This window comes from Bos indicus x Bos taurus, chromosome 18, assembly GCF_003369695.1.
Source record: "Bos indicus x Bos taurus breed Angus x Brahman F1 hybrid chromosome 18, Bos_hybrid_MaternalHap_v2.0, whole genome shotgun sequence".
NCBI lineage: Eukaryota > Metazoa > Chordata > Mammalia > Artiodactyla > Bovidae > Bos > Bos indicus x Bos taurus.
Genome location: NC_040093.1, coordinates 23,742,325 through 23,766,775, shown reverse-complemented (window position 1 = coordinate 23,766,775; position 24,451 = coordinate 23,742,325). Strand labels below are relative to the sequence as shown.

Genomic DNA, 24,451 nt, shown 5'->3' with positions numbered 1-24,451 from the left:
AGGTGGACCGTGTGATGCATGAGGAAGCCACTCAACTGGGAAAACCAAGGCTGAAGAAAGAGATGCCAGCAAAATGGAGCCCCAGCTGCAGGGATGTCCACACCATAGATATCACAGTGGCCACAGTCCTGGGACCCCTAGAGGATCTTAGAGTCCATGGAAGAAAAGGAGAATGGGGGGACTCTCCAGGGATGTCTGATCTTCCCCATCGTCGGGGTCACCCAATCCAGGCAAATACCTTCTTCAGGCTGCTGTGGAAGTGGGCAGCAGGTGGGTGCTCACAAGCAGGGAGCAAGCCAGCAACAGCCCAGGGTCATATTCAAGCCCAGATCTTGCACTAAGTAAGATTCCCCCTTAGCTGCTTTCTCAGAGCTCTATCCCAATGTTTTGCAAAAATTTAAATCAATAACTCCAGTCTTTACTACTACATTAGAGATTAAACTAAATAGCTGGATTAGCCTTATTTAGAGGGAAAATGATTCAAACAAGGTGAACACTGCACCATGGAGCCCATGATTGCAGGGACACCGGAGACTGTTGCTGGGTCCCTGGACTCTCCTCCACCAGCAGGGGCCCTGGATGGTAGTCATTCAGGCTAGCAACCCATCCTTCTGAGGACAGGCAACAATGTGTGACCTAGTTTGTTAATGGAAAGTGATGAAAGTTGCCTATGTCCGTCCCTGAATGTATACCTTTAAGACGGTGGGTGATGTGCCACTGGCCTTCTCCAAGACATGGGAACCAGTAACATTTAAAACTGGATTGTCTGTCAAGCTAAGACCACTAACACACTTAGTGAGAAGCACATCCCCTCCATTGACTTAAGATGTACTTATGGTCTGAGGAAGAAATTATTTTAAGTTTTTGGAATTTCAGAATTATCAGTTACTGCAGCACAACCTCTCCTGTCCTGACTAATACACCTTATAGCTAAAAACTCTTCAATGCTTTTCTTCACAACTCTAATATGATAAACCCCAAAGCCTCAGCATGACCTGTAAGCTTCTGCATTATCTGGGTTCTACCTTCCTTCCAACCTCATCTTCCACCAGTCACACCTTGCTTGACTCTTTCAGCCATGATGACCTTCTGTCTGTTCCCCAAACATGCCATGCTCATTCCTCCAAGAAAAACTTGGCACTTGCTGTTATCTCCCCCTGGAATAATCTTCTCCCAGGCCCTCAGCCCTGAGTGGATTCAGATCTTCTCAGATACCACCTCCCTAAATCTGGGAGGAAACAGTCATTGCTCCAAATTGGATCTGAGTCTCCCTGCCAGGAACTGAGTAGGGCTAGCTCTGCTGGATTTCTGGGCTGAGTTGTTACCTGTTATAGAAGAATCATCTCCAACAACTGTCTTAAAGAAGCCTAATCACTCTTTTCTCTTATTTTTTAATTGGAAGATAATTGTTTTTACAATATTATGTCCGTTTCCACCATAAAACAACGTGAATCCACCATAACTATATGTATATCCCATGCTCCTTGAACATCCCTCCCACCCCAACCCCCATCATACCCCTCTAAGTTATCACAGAGTGCCAGGCTGGACTCCCTGTATCATATAGCAGCTTCCCAGCTGCTAGCTATTCTACACACAGCAGTGAACACATGTCAATGCTGCTTTCTCAACTTGTCCCTCCCTCCCCTTTCCCCATTGTGTCCACAAGTCTGCTTTCTATGTCTGTATCTCTATTCCTGCCCTGTAAATAGGCTCATCAGCATCATTTTTCTAGATTTCATATACATGTGTTAATATACGGTACTTGTTTTTCTGACTGACTTCACTCTGTATTACAGGCTCTAAGCCCATCACCCTGGTCTAACTGATTCACATTTATTCCTTTTTATTGCTGAGTAATAGTCCATATGTAACACAACTTATTTATCTGTTCATCTGTTGATGGACATCTAGGTTGCTTCAACAACGAGGAGGAAGGGCTTCTAGGTTGGAAGTCTGTGTTTGTCAAATGTGGGTCTTTCAAGTACAATAGTCTTAAATTTGACACCTGACTGCCCTCCCCTCTAAGCCAAATGTGATGGGTGGGTGGGGAGGATAAGAGGGGATGAACAGAATTAAATTCCCAGGTGGTGCTAGTGGTAAATAGTACTGTTGTAAATAGTGCTGCAATGAACATTAGGGTACATGTGTCTTTTTGAATTGTGGTTTTCGCAGGGTATATGCCCAGTAGTGGGATTGCTGGGACATATGGTAGTTACATTCCTAGTTTTTTAGGGCTTATCCATACTGTTCTCCATAGTGGCTGTTCAATTTACATTCCTACCAACAGGGCAAGAGGGTTCCCTTTTCTCCACATCCTCTCCAGCATTTATAGTTTGTAGATTTGTTGATGATTCTGATTAGTGTGAGGTGATATCTCCTTGTAGCTTTGATTTGCCTTTCTCTAGTAATGAGCAATGTTGAGCATCTTTTCATGTGTTTATTGGCCATCTGTATGTCTTCCTTGGAGAAAAGTCTGTTGAGGTCTTTTGCTCATTTTTTGGTTATGTTGTTTGTTATAATATTAATCTCTTTGCTTTTTCTTCTGATCATTTATTACTTTCTGAAATTACCTCGTTGCTGTTTTATGTCTGTCTCCTCTAGAGTATGAGACAAGGATGTTACTTGATTATGGTAACAAGTACAAGGTTTGGTATACAGTAAGAGTTCAGTAAACATTTAACAAATGAATGAATATGCAAACCAGTGAAATTCATTGCCTGATGGATAAGATCCAGAAGAGGAGTTAAATGAATAGCACGCATTTTTACAAACAGATAACAACTCAGCCCAGAAATCCAGCAGAGCTAGCCCTACTCGGTTCCTGGCAGGGAGACTCAGATCCGATTTGGAGCGATGACCGTTTCCTCCCAGATTTAGGCACTGGATTCACCATGATAAATGGCCCGAGCTCCTCATTGCATTTAATGGCAAACCTTGATCCAAGTGGAACAGCAGCCAGGTGGCTCGTGGGAGCCCTGGAATACAACTTCCAAATAGACCACAAAACCTGGAGAAGCCAACAAGCCAACAACGTTATGAGATGCATTAACTCATAATCCCCAGGAAGCACACACTTCTGGTGAGGGGAGGGGGGGCTCCCCCTCCACAAGTACTAACAACCATGGTTAATCCTCATCCCAGTGAAAGACTCTTGCCTGGGTGTCCAGAGAATCTTCATCAATGTCAGCCTAGAGGCCCAATGCAGAGAGAGACGGTTGCCCAGAAAGCAGCCGTCTAAGTTTATGGATTGTGTGGGACTGTCCTCCTGTATCTGGGGACCAGTGTAACCCCTACGGCTACCCATCTGAGTTCACCTACTTGTTCTTGGTATCCAGAGGAAGGTGGCTGTCCCTGCATCTCAAACTCCAGCCTTTGTTCTCATAGGGACACAGAAGGCTCTGTCTCTGCCCCTAAAATGAATCGGATGGGGCTCCAGACAACTCAAGATGCCCATTGAGCCACAGGACTGTTTTCATCCTGCCAAGCACATCCTCCCTTGAGGGCTGGTTCACCCACCCCATCACCCGCACTGCTCCTTCTGTCTCCTCGCTCTTTCTTCCCCAAGCCTTTGGCAGAGAACATCCTCTGGGTCTTAGAATAGAGCAGCTATTTTTTGTGCCTCTCTGTCTTAGTGGTGCTGGGGATTCCTCAAGCTCACAAATCTCCCGTCTTGTGACTGCTTCTAAAACCCAGCCCAAGTCTTTTCTTCTCAGCTACTTCTGGAGGGTCAGAGTAGTGGCTCGCAAACAGTAATCCATGGACCCATGTGCAAGGAATAACGTTTTTTATTAAGCCAAATTTTATTTCCTTTAAAGGACTATCATGAGATACATTCTAATTTGAGAAGATCTTTTCTTCAACAAAATTGAGACAGTTGCTATGGATATTTATTTATTTTTCAGGTGCTCACCTGGCCAAATAAAAAGTCAGTGACCTCAAGCTGAAGACCAAATTGACCTCACAACTTTTATAATGTATACTTTGCTCAGAAACAAAGAAGCCCCCAAACATACAGGACACAAGGCAACCCTCCCTATCTGTCCTCTTTCTGCCGGGAGTACCTGATGCAGAAACCCTCACAGTCACCTTTCCCAGTCCCAGATCCCATAAGTGGCTTCTCTCAGCAATTCTGTCCTCAGCAGAGGTACTACTGCTCTCCTGACCCTGGGCTCTCCAGTTAGAACCTTTGTAGGTAGGTTCAGATGCTTCTGAACTATGGTGTTGGAGAAGACTCTTGAGAGTCCCTTGGACTGCAACAAGATCCAACCAGTCCATCCTAAAGGACATCAGTCCTGAATATTCATTGGAAGAACTGATGCTGAAGCTGAAACTCCAATACTTTGGCCACCTGATGTGAAGAACTGACTCACTGGAGAAGACCCTGATGCTGGGAAAGATTGAAGGCGGGAGGAGAAGGGGATGACAGAGGATGAGATGGTTGGATGGTATCTCCGACTCAGTGGACATGAGTTTGAGTAAACACTGGGAATTGGTGATGGTGGGCTGCCGTCTATGGGGTCACACAGAGTCGGACACAACTGAAGTGACTTAGCAGCAGCAGCAGCAGCAGCAGCAGCAGGGAAGCCTGACATGCTGCAGTCCATGGGGTTGCAAAGAGTTGGACACGACTGAGCCACTGAACTGAACTGAGGTTCTCCCTTCATTTAATGGGCCACATTCTCCTCTACCTCTTTGGGCTTCATCTCTTTCTTTGCATGTCACTGCCATGCCCCAGGGACCCAGCATCTCACACTACAGTTGGAGCAGAGCCTCCACCTGTTTCGGGCCAGTGTGCTTCTCAATCTACCCTAACGTGCCATCCACAAGCTAGCTCGCTAGTCTTAGTGTGCAAACGCTACCTTAGTCTAAAAGTCATGGACTAGAGGCTGTGCTCAACAGGACACATATTCGTTGTAAAAGAGAGGATCTTCTAGTTTTTTGGGGGAGTGGGTGTCAACATTTGTAGATGCATGTATCAGAAGACTTGATGATGCTGGATTTGTCGTCTTGCGTGCCAATACTTATCTGGAGCAAGGGAAGGTACCCCCTTCTAGTTTGTCCAGGCCAGGCCACTCCCCGCTGGGTACACCCGACCCACCCCATTCGTGAATGTCACCCGCCATCTGTCTGAAGGCACTCTTATTGCAGCCCCTACATGAGTCCCTTCATCCTTGTTTTCAAGGAATTGAAACTCATACATTCTGCATAAAACTGAAGGACAACTATTAAGAGAAAAGAGGGCAGTTAAGCTCCTTCAGTGCTTTAGTAAACCAGGAACAGCCCTCCGCCTCCGTTTCCCTGTCTGCGGAATGGGGCTCTGACCCTTTTCTCTGGAGTCAGATGAGACACAATGAAGAAATGCATTTTTGTTTTAATGCTTTGAGTTCCTTGGAGAGCAGGTAACATCAAAATTCAAGGTGTTATTATTAGAGAGTAAGAAATTTTGTTCTATGCTAATTAAACTCACACCTTACCACTTTACACACAGGGAAGAGGCAGCGTGACAGTATGACACGCTACTGAGCAGGAAGAGTTCTGCCTGTGAGCACAAGACAGGCTGACTCCGCCGCATGCCCGCCGTGATATGCGTGTAAATCTGCCTCCCGCTCTCCCCACTTCGCATCCAGCCCGGACTCCCGACATTTGCGGGAGAGGCTGATGGAGCGCTCCGCTCCGCACGGAGCATTGACTGTTCTCTGCGCCTGTTAAGAAGTTGTCAAGCTGAGGTCAGGCAGGTGAAGATTTAGGAAGGCAGCCCACAAAGTTTCCCCGCCACTGGGTTGCCACCACTTACAGAAACGCCTGCAGGACGCAAGCAAGAAAACAGATCTTTCTTTCGTGATGGCTTTAGCACTCCTCTGGGGATTCAGACGTGGTGTTCCTCCACCACCAGGAGGCTGCGACAGGACGGAGTGCGAGGATGCAGAGGGCCCACGGAGGGAGCCTGGGCGCCGGCGCTATTGATCCGGTGGCCCTGGCGGTAAGGGCCAATTGCGGGAGAAACACCATTTTCCCCCTGCTTTTTGCAGGGCCGAAGAAGAGACTATCCATGGAAGGTAATGGAGCTGTCACTGAGGAGAGAGAAGTGGAAATTCACGGTTCTCTTGTGAGGCAAAGACATCTGTGTTATTGCACCCTAAGCCAATAGTTTTTAAAACAAAGTCATAAAACAAGCTACTGTATATAAGAGAGGTAGAAGCTACGCAGGGCTCCCCTCACACTGTGTGGGCTTCTGAAAAGAAACAAACTTTAAAAAGGGGGGGCAAGATGGTGGGTGTACAGGACACAACCCTGGGGTGGAGGTTGGAGCTGAGCAGCTGGGTCCTTCAGGGCTGTTGCTCCCAGCCAGAAGGAGCGGCCCGTTTGCATGGCCAGGGAGCAAGACTCAGCCGTGACGGAGTGAAGGTAGGAGGTGGCAGGGACAGTGAGCAAACAGGAAAGATGCAAGGCCCTGTGTCACCACCACCACCACAAGCCCAGGAGAGGCTAATTCCAGACAGGAATGTCCCTGAAGATGTGACTACTGCGTGCACCTGTGCTGAGCACCAGCATCCACCTCTGGCTTTCACAAACATCTACCTGGTCAATTTCCAAACTGGTGTCCTCATTTTCAAGTGAAGAAATGACAGCTTGGAGGGATCCCTTGATCGGCCAATGTCATAATGTGGGTCTTCTGACCTCAAATTGAGTGTCTTTTTTTTCTTTCTTTCTTTTGAATAGTACCTTCTTTTTCCATCTTCTCTATCAAGAGAGATCTGTCTGTTTATCACTGAAGCCCATCGCCCTCCAGGGCACCAGATGTACTGATCCCATGGATAACCATGTGAGACACTGATGCATGCTGTCTGTGGGCACAGCCTGCTGAGATCTTGTCTACAGCCTGGTGGCTTGACTAGGAAGATATCAGCAAATGGGTCAGCCATCCAGATGGTGAGTTGTCCTTGTGGTTTTTTTCTAAGGGGTATGGTTTGGGGCTTACGATCACAGAATTCAGAGTTGGAAAGAGCTTCAGTTCACAATCTGCCCCTGATGCCCTAAGAGGTGACAATCCAGACCTGGTGCACTAAAGAGGTCTGCCCTCACAGACCCTGTGAAGGGCACTGGCCACCCTTTTGTACCAGGTAATCCCACCCAGTGACCTGGGTCTGGATGAAGATCAGAAGTCCAACAATCCGTCAACTGGCCTGTGACCTCTGACCCAGCATCAAAAGATAAGCTGAGCCAATATACTCTGAGGAATGGGAGAGTAAGAAAAATGTTGTTGGGTTGGGGCAGGGACTGCCCATTAGCAGGCTGGTTTTAGGGAGTTAGGTCTGGTTAAAGCCAGAGCCATAGTGACAAGCTGAAAACTCTTGCAAGCTGAAGTTCTGAAAAGCAGAAACTTTGAGAGGGAAAAGAAGACAGTGGGAGGCAGAGTAGAGTACAATAGACCAGTGAAAAGTGGCTGACTCAGGTTAGAGGGGAATCCCCATGGTCTCTAGGGTGGACTGACTCCAGCTCAGGTCAGTATGAGTGGGCCCGGGGTAGCTTGATACAGTTGCACAGGTTGTGCACTTCATAGACAATATCATGGGCTCTTCCACTGGTGATGGCACCAGGGATCCCTGCCTGATTTCCAGTACCCTGAGTTACACACTGGAGGGCTGTGTTGAGCCCCACCTCTGCCTCAAAATGGGTGACTTTTGGTCTGGCCTCTCTTAGGACTTGGTGTTCCCCATCTGTGAAATGGAATAGCAACACCGATTCTACCTACTTCAGTGTGGTTGTGAAGAAAAGAGGAGACTGCAGATGAGAAAAGGCTTGCAAAACAAAATTTTTTAAACATGCAAATATAAGAGCATCCTTTCTCTTAAGTCATCTGTGATGATGGTTCAGACAGGAAATGAATGGAATGAGTCTCCTGGGACCAGGGTGGACACAGCTCATGGGCGACAAGCTTTTTTCCCGGCATAAGGACAAGTGGTAGAGTAGACACTGGGCCCACCCGTTCCCCAGGGTACCGGCTCTCAGTTGCTCCTTCTCTGGAGAACTGCTCTTTGCCATGGGAGCTACCCCTCAAGAAGCTATGCCCTGATTCTTATCACCATGGCAACCACAATCAATGATTGACTGATATAAAAGGCATTGGCTTCCAGTTGTGGTTTATGCTCCAGAACACTCTCCCCATGAATTCAAGACTAGAACGTCCCTGAGACCCCGTCTTGCTGGAATCTTCCTCTTGCCCTATTCTGTTCGTTCCATCTCCTATAAACCTCAACTCAGGATGCTCTCGCAGGAACCATTTTCTCAGGAGACCTTTCTGGCTCAGGTCTGTGTCTGGAGAGCCTAGCTCAGAGCCACAGTGGGCTAGGAACTGAGTGTCTGGATCAAATCCTCACACAGTGAACTTGCAGCTCAGCCACCATACAGGGCTCTGGGGTAGAGGAGCAGGAAATAGACTCTGGGCCATAGATTTTTAGGCGGGAGGCTTATTCAATACTGTGCTTGGCATCAACCAGTGCTTCAGGGAGGAAAGCAGGACTGAGTAGAGGGAGAAGTTGAACTGGAAAGCAGTTATGCCCAAGCCTTGGCCAACCCCACAGGGAGCTCAGGAACTGGGGTGGACCTTCGGAATTGCCTACCTTTGTATACCCACCTGACTTGTCACTGGACATGGGCATCCCCCAGGGCTGCCATATGACCTCAAGGAGGCAACTGTCCTCAGAGGAGAGTAATTTTTGTAGAGGAATTCAGCAGAGAGTTGTCTACTACCAACATTCCCAGCAACCGAGGGGAAGGTCCTTTGATCCCGAAGGATCTTTGTGCATACCCACCGAGTCCTCCCACCCTGGGGTGAGCACGGCCCTCCCCCAGAGTCAGAAGCCGCCAAGTATAAGGGATTCAGAGGCTTTTAAAGAGTACTTTTACTGCATAGCTCGGTACCTGCTGCCACGCAGGTGAATCAGGCATGGAGTCTTCACAGGGAGAGGCTGCCACACAGGATGGGGGCTGGCAGCGTGGGGCAGTACCTTGGCCACACTGGTTGTAAGTCTGCAGAATGTCCAGGTCATTCTGTGCAGCCCCCACTTCAGCTCTGTGAACCCACCTGCCTGCAGAGTTTCTGAAGGGATGTCAAGGAGTGAGTGATGGCTCTTCCTCAGCTCCACTGAAGAAGACTTTTTTCCCCAGTATTTTCCTCAGTATTCATGTGCAGCATCTTTTCCTCTACACTCTCGCAAAGGGTATTCTGAAGAAGTGTGAGGAAAAAAAAAATGAAAAGAATCTTTGTAATGTATATTAGTAACATTTAATTAGCCTTTGATTGCTTATTAAGTGATGATTATTCCTATTATGTCTGTCACAGATGAACGACTACATACTGTCTATGGTTTATGGACCTAAAGTTCTCCGCCGAGTGTCACAAATTCCCATTATGTCCCCAGCACTGGACTTTGCATTTGGAGTTTGGGCAGAGGTGAATGGCCCCCTCCACAGAGGTAGATATTTCCCCATTGACCTGGCCATGGAGTAGAGTTGGACCAGCCTTACTTCTGGTAAGAACAGAGGACGCATTAAGTGACACATTCGTGATGGTGTGTCCTGACTGGTGGGAGGGACTGAAGCCACGGAAACTAACAACACCTCCGGGGCATCATCCTTCAGGGCATCATCTTCTGAAGTGAGTGCCATCAATCCGGCTCTTGTGGATGTCCCACTAGAAGGCCCTTAGAGATCGCAGTCTTCAATTTTTTTTTTTTTTTTGCTGCTAGGAAAACAGACTTCAGAGAGGAAGTGAATGTGGCCACAGACCAGGACTACAACCCTGAAACTTCCCTGTGTGCAGGAAGCATGCTCTACATTTGAAGCCAGGGAAGATCCTTCTACCCAAAAATACCCCTGATTGTTGTCAATCTCATCTCTGCCATGGCATTCTTCTTGCCATCAGCTCCTCACCTTACCTGATGATGTGACATGTCCACAGACGAAATGTTTGGTGGATGGCAGAGACTGAAGAGTGAAGAGATCTCAAACAGAGCCGCCAGCCAGCAGCTCTCCAGAGAAGATGGAGCAGAAAGGATGGCCACCAGCATTTGACTCTGCGCTTAGCTGCTTCTCATTAGCGAGCTCTCTAGTGGAAGTCTTTGCAGCAACTCTCTGGCTCCCAGTCTTTGTCATCCCACCCACGGCAACCTCTGTTAGTCAATAATAACAGCTTATTTAAAAATAGCAGCATCAACTTGTTTGCACTGTTATTATTGGTACCTGGCTTCTGTCCCCGGAAGACTCGGGAGAGGTGAGAGACGTGCTTCCTCCCAGAGCCTCTCTTCTCTGAACCTGCTTCCAGATCTGGGGAAAGACAGGCACGTCTTTAGCAAACACTCACAGTGTAATTGCCAGGCAGTTATGGTCGACGACAGTAAAATACAGCAGTTGGCGGCACGGTGGGTTCATTAGTCAATAAAGCATTGCCACGCGTTTTATTGAATTGTAACCCTATTTTGACCTGATGAGGACCTTCTGGAGCTCCCACCTCCATATAAATCTGAGTGATTCATTTAGCATTCAAAGTCGGGTAAAAGGAGGATTTGGTCCAATTCAATGTAACCTTGCTCCATTAGCTATCTCTATTATGGTCTGCCTTTGCCCCCCTCTTGTCAGTGGGGACGTTCTGATAAGAGCTCACATCAGAAATAAATCAGGGAGTGAATGGCAGGATGTGCATGAAACAGCTTTCCTATTGGCCACCCAAATATTTATATGTAAGCTGATTTTGCTCCCTGGATGCCCCCCAAAGGGCCCAAACCTGGTGAGGAAGTCAAGTGAGCAATCTCCCAGCTGCCCTATATCCAACTGGCAAATTTATAGAAGTGTTTCACTTTTCTAACATTTGATTCAAAATAAATTTGATACGACCTAATTCATGTTAGAACACTGTGAAAAGCATTTTATTGTTGAGGCTGTGTATTTAGGGACTGAAATTTAGCCCTATCACTAATATTTCCACCCCAAAGTCAGCTAAATATAAAACATAAAAATAGCAGTAGGGTGTAAGTCAATTTTATCCATTCCAAATGTTTGAAATATCATAAATAATTTGCTATGTTGAAAAATCATATCCTGTTTGTAAGCAGCATTCTCATTTGTGTTGGGTCTGTGATAATCTAAACAAGAAGGTGAATCTAAAAATTGTAAGAATGATAAATAGAAAAAATACTGATCAAATATTATGAAAATATAGATACTGACAAAAAACATCCCTTTTGCTTTTAGGAAATGCTATTTTTGAAGTGTAGGAAATATGAAACTTATTATCAAGATCCTGGGTCCATGATTTACTAATTTAAAAGACAACTATTAGAAAATAAAAAGAAAATACAAAAATTTATGGTCTACCCAAGAGAGAATAAGACAGGAAGAATGAGGAATTTTAAAAACCCAGCATCAAGTCCACCCTTTGACCTGACAGTAGGCCGAGTAGGATGAAGCTGAGCCTTTCTTTTTACCCATTCCTGGTTGGAGAGCCCCAGAGCACCTGGTTATTTCCAGGACTTTGACACAGAGCCCCAACAACCGCCTTCTGGGATGTGGTTTGGCTTTTTAACTAATCACGGTCTGCCTCCTCCGAGTGGCCCTCCAGGCCAGTGCTCCTGTTCAGAAACAGCCACAGCAGCATCCCTGGGAAGCACCAGCTAAGGGCAGCCTTGATGCACTGTTCGTTTCAGATGGTCCTCCTGTTCTCCAGGCAGCTGACACTTCCGCAAAGTGAGTTAGGAGCACACGTGGGCAAGGAACAGAAGAGATTTTTTTTCTAGCCAGTAACTGCCGTGAGAAAGTCCATTTCAGTAGCAGCAGAGAGGAGCAGGTTCTCAAGGTGAAGCCTGGCAGGGTAAAGCTATGGGTCTTACGAGGTCCAAACAAAGTTGGCATGGCCATGCAGACCAGAGCCACCTGGATACAAGAAGTGCGAACTTGACTGCAGTTTCCAGTGTCAGTTTCCAGAAAGGGGTGTCTGTTGCCCAGCCAGTCAGACCCCAAGAAGCAAACCCTGTGTGCAGGCAGCCAGGCAAGAGCAGTTATCTTTCTCAGCCTCTTTCTCTTTCCTTCTGCCACATGCAGCCCTGATGCCCATAACTAAAAAAAGCAAGTTCATAATTTAATTTGAGGGGATCGGTTGGCAAATGCTCGTTAAACAATTGGGTCTCTGCAAACGCTATCTTTAGATTTTTTTTAATTGACCTATTATTTTGCTTGCTCTGGCTGCCAGAACCCCCACCGCACACAAAGAGATGCTCGCTACCTGGACTTCCTTTGATGAATAGTTTTAATTAAAAAATTCTGTACCATAAGTATTTTAATGTTACAAACATACCAAAGGTATGCAGTCATAAATTTAAAAACACATTTAAATTAATCTATAAATATGCTTAAAAATTGACAGGGCATATTTAAACAGGGGGATGTGGCATAGATAGCTAATGATGACAATTAAGAATCGTGTAAAATAAATGAAAATCAATACTCAGAACAGTTCGGGGAAAAAGGGAAAAAGAGAGGAAGTAAAATAACATGTAGTTTGTCTATTAGAGGAAAAATTAGTAGTGGCTTGTATTCTGAAATGCCTGCTGCAGTAAAGGAAGGGTAGCTGATAACATTCTTTTTTCATTGTCATGGATCATAAAAACTCCCACATCCCTGCTGGGGTGACTAGAGGGACCTGCTTGGACTAGCTGACCTGGAAGGAAGATGGCTCTGTTTTAATTTTCTAAACAACATCCAAACCTTGCCAGTTATACATCTGGAAGGAAACTATCAAAGGTTCCTAGATGCTGACACGTGGACATATTTTTTGCACAATTATTGATTTATTTTGTGCATTTTAAGCTCCATGACAAGTCTTGGGGGTGTTTATATCCCAGGAGGCAAGAGGCTTCTGGGGCCAAGATGACCAGCTATGACCAGCTTCTGCTGTGGGCACCTCAGTGGGCAAAGCTGGCTCAGGGCCTCTGTGAGCATCCCTCTACAGAGCATCATCTGCGAAGAGCTGTGTGTGCTGCTCCTGCTAATTCACCGAGCGCTCGGCTCAGCCCAACCAGGAGCTATGCACTAACCTTCATTACTACATTCATATTAAAAGACAACGCTGCGTCTTTCAATCATGTACTTCCCTCTAATTAAGGCATATTCACTTTTTTCCCCTAATTAGGTATTCTTTGTTGCATAATGTTTGCTCTAATCTTTTGGAATCTTTCTCAATATCCAGTCATTACAGGCTCCCCTCGAATTCAACCAAAGCATGTTATTTTTTCTGCTAATTATATCCTCATTTACAGATTGGCGCCTCTTCTGATTGGCTCGGTACACCAGTTGCTATGACTTCATTAGTTGCGTCTCCTGACCCTGTTATTTCTTGTGACAGGACTTGCTCCTTGTGTCCTGTGGCTCCAGATCCCAGGGTCACTTCTCGCCAGGGCTGAAATAGTGTCAAACACACAGAGGTTTAGAGGGTGGACACCACTGCTGCAGTTGCTAATTACTACACACAGCCACCGTACAAATTACCAATGCTGCTGGGCCATCCCTTCCTCTTTTTTTTTTTTTCTTTTTTAAAATGAATGTTTTAAAGGTGTCATTAACAGGTTAGTTTCATTTTTAAAAACCTGCCTGATTTTTAAAAAAGCTAAGCACGTCTGTCTCCCTGCGATGGTTCCCAAAGAAAGTATCTTCCAAGCACCAAACCTCACAACCTTCAGTTTTGTATGGGGCTGCCACTGTGCCACTGTGTGAGCAGGGAATTCAGGTTTCAACTCGATTATTTTCAATCTCAAAAAATTTTGAATTTTAAAATCTCAAAAGCGATGATAGTAGAATTCTCTCAGTCCAGGAAGACACAAGTAATCAAAAAAGAAAAATAACCAAATTAAAACAAAATTATATAAAACCACAACATACTAACATAAATTGCTGTTGTTACAAAAAATAGCAAGATGAAGCCCTCTGGGCAGCCAAATTTTTTTTTTAAAAAGAGTTTAATGGATTAGATAAGATATATATATATATATATAAAGAGATAATTAAAATGAATGAATTACATTTGCATACCAATGGTATCATTTTAATAAGCAGAGTAGAGAAATGGGATGTGAAAATTGGGGGGTTCCCAGGGCAGACAATATGTTGTGATCCCCACTTTTAAATTCTAGGCCATCGGAATAACCCAGTTTCCTGGAATCAGAGACCCAGGAAGAATCAAGCCTGCAGAGTTTAAATGCAAGTTAGTTAATATGAAAAATGCTGTATCTAGTTGTTTGCAAAATTACTTTTGTTGATTAAAAGGCTCTTCAGAACTTCCGGCTGGTGAAAGGGTTTTAAATTGTCTAATGCTGATTGTGATTGCTATGCAGAAAAAAGGCAGTGCAAAGCAAACCATTATATCACTGAATCTTTGTTAAGCAGGCCTTGAAAGTGTCTGACAGCATAATTAATCTTGTGATATGAACAAAGAAACCAACTCAATAGTATTGAAGATGCTTATTAAAAATACTAAATACCTTTTTCCACTTAAAAACCTTTTGAAACAGTGTGGGAAGTGGCATTACCTTTTTGTTTTTGCAGCATTTTCAAGTAAAATTGATACTCAGGTCTACAGCGCAGCAGCAAAACTGTGAAGTGGACAACAATAAGAATTAGTTAAAAAAAAATCATGGTTCCCGACCAAGGATGCTGGCTGGCTCACCAACCTAGCAGCTGCAGGTTCAGACAACGCCCCCTGGCAGCAACACCACTAGCCAAAGAAGTTGAAGCAGAATGAATGGTTGACAAAATTCTCCTTTGATAACAAAAACCTACCAAGCCTGCTGCCTTCCCTGAAATTGCTCTCTTTTCTCTTGGGGATCTCAACTGAGGGCTCTGCATACAACTATTTGTGATTCCAAAGAGCTTTAGAGGCACAAGACATATTTGGATTATTTGGTGGTCTTTTTTGTTAGGGCAGAGGTTGTGGTCCAGTTATCCAGGTTTCCTGGGTCTCCTAGGGAACTCAATCATGTCTACATCCTGGGGAAATGACTGAAGAAGACCCCAAGGGGCCACCAGCAATATTTCTAATCTGTGTGGGTGAGACAATGGTCCGTTCACTGCATGTGGGTGGGCAACTGTTGGGGAGGGGCAGGGGCTGTGGTGAGCAGGGAGGTGGTGTGAGAGCTTCCTTTTATTGGCTGGAATTTTTACCTGGGATGGTAACTATAGAGACCACTGATACGCAACACTTTGCTGTCAACAATTTCAGTGTAACTAAATTTCACGTAATTTCAGTGCATGTAGCAATAAGCATTTATTGAGCTCACACATCTGTGGAATGACCAGCGGGGAGTGTTGGCTGATCTTGACTGGGCAGCTCCATTAACTTTGGCTGGAATGGCTCTGCATTCCTGCATCTGCAAGTAAGATGGACTCAACTGACCTGGATGGACCTAACTGAGGCAACTCGGTTCCATGAGACCTCATCCTTATTGGTCCAGGCATTTTCTTCTTTTAGGGTAATGGCAGAAAGACACAGCAGCAAGCATGGGAGGGCTTCTAGGCCTAGGTTTGTAGCTGGGAGCTAATGCCATGAAGTGCTCAGAAAGAGTCACAGAAACAAAATGCTTTGCAAAAGGGCTTAGGGAAGGGACTGAAAGAGACACACTAATGCGTTCATATTTAGTATACTTACATTCTGCACTTTTAGGATAAAGAAAGTGTTAGCATCTAGTTATAGCTTAAACTCTTTTGCAAACTAAGAATGAAAAGCAATTGTTTTTTTAGTATTAAGGAATATAAATTGGAATGAACTATTAGTGTTCCATGATGCTGGCAATGGGAAGAGAGATCAGTGAGAAGAAAACTATAGATTGAAAGGGGACGGTTTAAACCATCATCATTTGCGCTTGATATGTTCATCTACCAAACAAAACACATAAAAAGAAAAATCCATAATCAACAGAATTAATAAGAAAGTTCAGCAAGATAGCTGGATAGACCACCAAACTACAAAAATCAATAGTATTTCATTTTGCCAGCTATAAGCATCCAGGAAAAATGATTTAAAAAGTAAAATATCACTCACAATATCCACAACACATAAAGTTTACAGAAATAACACTTTAAAAGCTCTGATGATAAATTTATATTATAAACATGGTCATATTCTAAGCAGGCCAATTCTCTTGTACTTAAATTTAATTCAATCTAAATATAAATTCCAGTGGGAATTTTGAGAAAATTTACATATTTGTTCTAAAATTTAAATTTGTTTTAAAATTACTCTAAAATTCAGTGAAAGATATAAAAAAGCTAATTCAATAATCAAATGGAGACTATTTAAGAATTGTTATACCAAAAGTAGAGTCATATTACAAAGTCATACCAGTATACACAGTGTGGTATTGGCAAAGAGTAAATAGACCGGTGAGCAGATAGTATCAGAGATCTACAGAGAGAGGCTGAATTCATTAGTAGGTATTCTTGAGAAAACTAGATCAATCCATAGAGAAATATAAAAGAAGATTTCTACTTAACATCACATTCAAGTGGACTCTAAGTGGATTGAAAAATGAAAAGTTAAGATGTAGATATGAATGGTAAAAAATAAACAATTATTAGAAGAAAACATTGCTGTGACATAGGGAGAAGGTATTTTCTAAACAGAATTTTAAAAACTGAAAAGATAGGCAACAATATTTGCCAGATTTACTCACTTCAAAATTGAAGGCTTTTGGAGGACACATCAGATAAGTTAATAAACCAAGGATAGAATGGGAGATTTTACAATATTTTAAATTGAAAAGGGATGAATACCTAGACAGTAACCCCAAGAGAAAATGGTCAAATTCTATGTTAAGGAAATTTACAGAAGAGGAATCTCTAAAAGCTGATAAGTATAAATGGAGAAGCTGAACATCATTAGTAATCAGAGATATGCAGAAAAAAAAATTTTTAAGATACCGTTTTATACCTTTACAAAAATTGGACTGCTATAAAACCCCCAGTGTTTGTAGGGACGAAGGATTATAAGACACTTACGCTCTGCTGGAGCATCCATGACTACTTAGCACTATTAAACACACACACTGCCCACAGTTTCCTGGCAAATAGATGTTGAATGAGCAGTGCATGCTGGGAATTTCCTGGAGAGCACGCTCAGGATCAATGTCCCAAGGAGTGAAATTGATAAGAGAAATTGAATTGAAATATAGTCACCACAAGATCTCACCTGTCACATTATTTTACAGGGAGGTCCAGAGCTAGAGGGCCCTGGATCTTGGGTAAAGCAGCTCTGTAAGTCCCCTGGGAGGGACTCAGAGAAGAGGGCAGCCAACCCTCCCAGTAGTTGGGGTTTTGTTGGTCCTGAATAGGCAATCTGGGTGACCTACTCTAGCAAACACTGTACCTATGATCCAGGAATCCTAGCAAATAACAATTTTGCAAATAACACATGGATATTAGTCACAGCATTAACTGTAGAAGCAGGAATTGGGAGCCTGTATGCCTAGTCCTGAGAAGATCGGTAAAATGTAGAGATGTGAAGTAATTCTGAACAATGGATTATTATGCACACAAAGCAATATGGATCTTAACATCTGTATAAATTAAAATACATGCGCACTGGTAACAGTATGCACTTGCCAAGAATGGAGACTAAAGAACAGATAACAGCGGTTGTCTATGGGGATGGGGTTAAAAGAGAATAAATAAATAGACAAATCAAAAGATGGGTTTTGCATAGATGGATGGTGGAAATATGTTGCAAATTGAGGATTACAATGATCCCAACCCTCTGCTCCACAGTCCCAGGAGAAAAAATGTCAGTGTAGGGACAGAAATTTCTTATCATTATTTAGGTCAACCTCTAGACCATTCCATGTGCTTTCTTTCACATCTAGTCCACATAAGGCCTTTATGGACTTGTGGTCCAGCTGGTATATCTATTTTCCAGGGAAACAGGACTAGAGATTGTTTTCCAGATGTTTTGAACTTAGGTTTTCATATTTGAGTCTAACTAAAGGTTTATGGAGTGCATGAAGAAAGAAGTTTAAGTTCTTCACACTTTTGGAGTTCATTTGAAGAGAATAAATTCAAGCATGGGCTTGGGAAAGATGTTTTAATGGAAAGTCGGCATGGAGAGAATCGGGAGTTGGAAGAGGCAGTGGCTCCAGCAGGGAAGGAAGGCATTCCTGGAGCTAACGCAGTGAAAAGTGCAGTCTTACAATGAGGAGGAGAAACAACATTCAAGAGATGCTCAAGTATTTTTAAACTGTGAAACTGCCAAAGAGAATTTGAGGCAGAATGTATACAGTCCACATGGAGAAAGATTTTTTTATAGAAAAATCCAGTTTCTAGGATATTCTTATCACAGGGTTGGGAAGCAGGAAATAAATTCAGAACAATGGCTCTGTGGAACTCTTAATGCCAAGAGAGTCTAGCCTCCCATCTCAAAGTCTGGACTCTTGAAAGTAAGAAAGTAAATACAAGGAGATGCGTGAGTAAGTAGTCTGGGCTCTAGTACTGATGGGCACTGCCGTGTTCTTTTTTTTTTTTTTTCTGATGAGTCCTGTCCCTGTTTACATGTCAGCTTGCCCATCTGTAAAGGAAAAGTTCAACTTTTTTTTTTTTTTTTCTGGACTTGATATAAGAGAGTGATGTAAGAAAATGTTGACAAAATCTCTGCTCCTGCTGTCAGGAAGATGGAGCAAAACAGCCAAGCCCTATCATATGAGCAACTAATGGGGTTCTTTGCTGAAGAGGAGGAGGAAGGGGAAGAGGGGTTAAGGGGAGGAAGAGGAAGAAGAAAGGAATGGAACTGGGAGGAACTGGGAAGTAATGCAGGAGGATAAAAAGAAGGAAAAGAAAAATAATAATTTAAGTAGAGTGTCTGGTAGTGTTTGTCATGCCCTTAGTTTGATGTTGGAGAAGGAAATGGCAATCCACTCCAGGACTATTGCCTGGAAAATCCCATGGACAGAGAGGCCTGGTAGGCTACAGTCCATGGGGTTGCAGAGTCGGACACGACTGAGTGACTTCACTTTTCACTTTCACTTTCAGTTTGATGTAGTGTGAACATTCACTACTGTAGTGTAGGTCTAGTGTTTTAAAATAAAGAAAAACTTATGTATTTAAAAACATTGGAACTTTTCTGATGGTCCAGTGGTTAAGAATCTGCCTTGTAATGCAGGGGACCAGGTTTCCATCCCTGGTCAGGGAACTAAGATCCCACGTGCTGTGGGACAACCAAGCTGCTCACCGCAATTACAGAGTCCCCAACAATCGCTCATTTGTGTCCGACTCTTTGCGACCCTATGGACTGTAGCCTGCCAGGTTTCTCCATCCATGGGGTTATCCAGGCAAGAATACTGGAGTGAGTTGCCATTTCCTTCTCCAGGGGATCTTCCCGACCCAGGGATTGAACCCCAGTCTCCCGCACTGCAGGCAGACTTTACTGTCTGAGTCACTAGGGAAGCCCCAACAAAGACCTAGTGAAGCCCCCCCGCCACCAAAAAAAAAAATCTTCTGTGATCTCCGTGCAATCCAGTTATGTCATTTGCTGCTCTACTAACATAGTAACGATTTATTCCAATACTAGTGAAAACAAATGACCCTCTTGGACTTACTGAAAGTTGACATATTTGTACGTGGACATACACCTAAAAGATTTAAGGGATTTTTTTTATTTTTGGGGGGGATGTTCTGGATTACACATTTTTCTTTTTACTTACATGCGTTATTGAGCACATGGTATTATAAGTGCCCCAGCATCTGATGTTCCTTCCTATATATGAGCTCTTTCTCACGTTTATAAGACAGAGCCTGCCTGCCTCCATAGAGGTTGAAATGACAACATATTTTTCTAATTTGTTTTGCAAATAGGACAAAAGGACATGTTAACCCTTAATGAAACATTGAAGTGGGGACTGTGAGTAATCATTCTACAGAGATGGTGGCAGTGTGTCCACATCTTATTTCTTATGTCCACCCATAGCATAGCGACCACATGAGAGATGAATGTGTAAGCTCTGTGGTTTTGGCGATTTTGGCCAGAAGGTTTGGGCTCAGCAGTACTGACCACATGGCTTCTGTGGAGTGATCAGGCATCTTTTCCAGTCCCATGATCCCTGTCTACAGGCCTGCTGGATATAAAGATTTCTCAAAATCCTTCTAGTAATTTTTCTTGGTCTTGAATTAGTTTGATTTTACTTCTAACTCTTGGAGCTAAGAATCTTGATGGGGGACATTAGAACTTAGCTCCCATGTAAGATGCAATTCTGCTTCTTTAAATGCCTGACTTAATTCACCAATGAAGCCATCTGGACTTGTAGTTTTCATTGTGAGAAGTTACTTAATTTCATTTGTGGTGGTGGTGGTGGTGGTGGTTCATACATGACTCCAGGAGGTTCATGTATGACTCCAGGATATATTCCTAATATGATAGGATACAATATATAAACACATTCACATTTTAAAAATCACTTAGCATATTATCTATCTTGGTAAATGTTCTAGATCAAATTTATAAAATTGTATTTTGCTGTTATTGGGTAAAATATTCAATAAATGGGAATGAACTCTTATTGATTGATATAGTCACTAAATATTTCTGTATCTTTACAGACTTTAAACTTGTTCTACCAATTACTAGAGAGGAGTGTTGAAATCTTCAACTGTATTTTGTATTTGTCTCTTTTCCTTTTAATTCAATAATGATTTGCTTTATGCACTTCAAAGATACATTTTTCGGTACATACATGTTTGTTTGTTGTGTTTTTTGAAGATTCTAAGTATTGTGTCTTAAGAAATATCTCTGTCTCTAATATTCTAATATTCCTTGCACTGAAGTCTACTTTGTCAATTAGTTTAGTCCTATGTGACTCTACTTACGTAATTAATTTTGTATCATATACCTTTTTCTATCTCTTTCTTGTAAGCTATGTGTGCCTTATTTTTAAAATAGGTTTCTTGTAGGTAGATATTAATCTTTGATATTAAGCAACAAAAAATAAAATTCCAAGGAATTCTTGGGAATTTCTTAAATCGAGTTATCCCATATTTTTCATTTCACTGTTTTGTTTTGCTGAAGTACATATTTACACATAAATTTTTCAGTGACATGTAAAATAATCTCCATCTGAAAGGGAAATATTAACACAAAATAAATGCCATATAAAGTTTATAAATTTGAAAAAGAAAATAGTACCATGAAATTTAAAAGCTATCACTCTTTAAAAATTTTTCATTCAGATATGTTTAAAGAATTGACAGAATATTATTTAAGTTTATAGTATTGATGAGGGTAAAAGAGGAGAGTAAAAAAAGCTGGCTTGAAACTCAACTTAAAAAAACTAAGATCATGGCATGCGGTCCTATCACTTCATGGCAAATAGAAAGGGAAAGAGTGGAAGCACTGACAGATTTTACTTTCTTGGGCTCCAAACTCACTGTGGACTGTGACTGCAGCCATGGAATTAAAAGGCGCTTGTTCCTTGGAAAGAAAGCTATGATAAACCTAGTTTATCATATAACATGCCTGTTAGGTTGCTTTAGTCATGTCCGACTTTTTGTGACCCCATGGACTGTAGCCTGTCAGACTTTTCTGTCCATGAGATTCTCCGGGCAAGAATACTGGAATGGATTGCCATGCCCTCCTCCAGGAGATCTTCCCAACCCAGGGATCAAACCCGTGTCTCTAACATCTCCTACATGGGCAGGTGGGTTCTTTACCACTGGTGCCAATGACAAACCCAGGCAGCATATTAAAAAGCAGAGCCATCACTTTGCTGACATAGGTCCATATAGTCAAATCTATGGTTTCTCCAGTAGTCATGTACAAATGTGAGTGTTAGTCCATAAAGAAGACTGAGCACCAAAGAATTGATGTTTTTGAATTGTGTTGTTGGAGAATACTCTTGAGAGTCCTTTGGACTGCAAGGATATCAAAGCAGTCAATCCTAAAGAAAATCAACCCTGAATATTCATTGGAAGAATTGTTGCTGAAGCTGAAGCTCCAATCCTTTGGCCACCTGACGTGAAGAGCCGATTCATTTGAAAAAACACTGACGCTGGGAAAAATTGAAGGCAAAAGGAGAATGGGGTGGCAGAGGATAAGATTGTGAGATAACAAATCATTCATTCAATGGACATGAATTTGAGCAAACTCCTGGAGATAGTGGAGGACAGAGGAGCCTGGCCTGCTGCAGTCCATGGGTCGCAGAGTCAGACATGACTTAGAGACTGAATAACAACAAATTTAATTTTATATTTACCAATTAAGGTACATGGGGAAAATGTTAAAGGATTTATAAATCCAGTTCTTACTATTTCAACTATTGAAAAATAATTATTTAATATCATATTTACAAAGTGTCTTCCTTTGCATTTCTGCTTCCATCAAAAAGATATGATTAAACCAGTAATAATAAAGTTTATAACTGTGTTCAATAAAAACGGTGTCATTCTTTAAAAAAAAGTTAAGCACACAAAGCATTAATTTTCCTGTGCAGTCAGATTTACCTGTTTCATGATAAATGTTACAAATGTAGAAAATTTTCTTTCCTTTTTTCATTGAAGTTGGTTGAATTCAGGGTGCATTTAAAGTCTCCACAGATTGGGCTTTAGCAGACCTGTTCCTTCAGATAAAATTATTTCCTTTTTAACAATAAAAATATTTTGTCAGCTCGTCTTGATTTTGGTTTTGGCGTCGTAACTGTCGATCTTCAGATTTAACATCCAAAGATGTTAAACATAGAAACTGTTGATGATTAACATAGAAATTGATTTAACATCAATTTCTAATAGTATTTTAGAGTATTATACAGTATTCACATAGTCCACTATTTGTATTTCTCCTATTAAAAGTACTTACAAAGCATTACAGCCTATTATGATTATTACACCATTGGAATATGCTAGTGAACATTATGGGATGGTATTCATGTAGTGTAACATTTGAATCACCTGTCAAACAACACATATACCATGGCACAGGCTCATGTGCTAAAAATACCAATTTAGGGACTTATTTTGAATTCAAAGCTTGTAGTTCTGGAAACAGCACTCAGGATTTACATAAAATATGCTTTATAAACTTATTAATAGTTATTATATTTGCAGGAATGATTTACTGTTAGTAGATGATAGGGCCATATTCACAAGTTTATAATACAACAGCAGCTCCTTCTTTCACCTGCTCCTTTCCTAGCTGCTATAAATGGTTATTAGTTTTGGACTCTGCCTAACAATGCATCCTTCTCTTGCTCTTGGGTTGATATCAGTGGATTTCTTAGAACCAATAATGTGTCTATATTTATTGTGAAGCTTTAATTTACACTCAAGATTTATAACTCTCCTGTTTTCCCAATTTCTAGGCTGATATTTATCAGACTCGTTATTTGGAGAAATATATAAATTTCCCTAAGATGCACAGAAGCAATCCCATATGGAAATATTAATCATATATTGTCTTGATTTTTCATCATCTAATAATCTCTGGCTTTTAATTGGTATGTTAGGCTATTTACATTTAATGTAATTATTAATATGCTAGAATTTACATCTACCATCTTGCTATTTGTTTTATATGTGATCTCTTTTTTTCTTCTTTTTTTTCTCTTTCCTACTTTCTTTTCAATCTATTAAGCACTTTTTAGTATTCCATTTTATTTCTACCTTGGACATATTAAGTATACCTTTTTGTTCCATTTGTTTTAATTGCTCATGGTTTTCCAAGTGTATTTTTACCTTGTTTTAGGCCACTTTCAAATTATGTCACGGCACTTTATGTATAATGTAAGAACTTCAAATATTACAAGTCTACTTTTCCCTTCCCATCTCGCCATCCTTTGTGCTACTTTGACCTTGCATTTTAATTCTACAGATATTATTAACTACACTGTTATCTATATCTATGTTTGTTTGTGTTGTGTTTGTATATCTATATCTCCATCCTTCAAAGGTTATTTTTTAAAAAATATTGCATAGTATAGTATAGATTTTTTCATCTACTTACCATTTTTGGTGCTCCTCATCCTTTCTTACAGATCTGAGTTTATGTTTAGAGTTATTTTCCTTCTACCTAAAAACCTGGGTTCTTTCAGCTCAATCTCACATTTCCCGAAAACTGTTTCAGAGCCAGTGCCTATACTAGGCAGTGAGAATACAGAAGGAAGAGGAAGCCAGAGCCCTCTCAGCAGTTCAAGGGCCTATAGTCCAGAGTATGATGGATCCACTCAAAATCACAAGGCTGAGTGATGCCACAGAGGCATGAACCATGGATGGAGCTGGTGCTCCTGTGGAGGAGACGGATGGCATTATTGCTGGAGACGTCCAGAGGAGGTGACAAGCAAGCTGGGTATTGACAAAAATAAAACGGAAATTACTCCTTGGAAGGAAAGTTATGACCAACCTAGACAGCATATTAAAAAGCAGAGACATTATTTTGTCA

The 24,451-nt window shown here is 42.2% G+C and overlaps 1 protein-coding gene across 1 annotated transcript in view; it reads left to right on the top strand.

The window, feature by feature from the left end:
* Window positions 1–503: 503 nt before the first annotated feature.
* The window catches only part of LOC113875335 (aurora kinase-like), a 124,068-nt gene continuing 100,120 nt past the window's right edge, over window positions 504–24,451 (top strand). Inside the window, 6 exon segments of the mRNA XM_027513662.1 lie at window positions 504–582; window positions 2,605–2,648; window positions 3,286–3,330; window positions 5,631–5,729; window positions 5,897–6,059; window positions 10,328–10,424. Coding sequence (XP_027369463.1) covers window positions 504–582; window positions 2,605–2,648; window positions 3,286–3,330; window positions 5,631–5,729; window positions 5,897–6,059; window positions 10,328–10,424 — 527 coding nt within the window.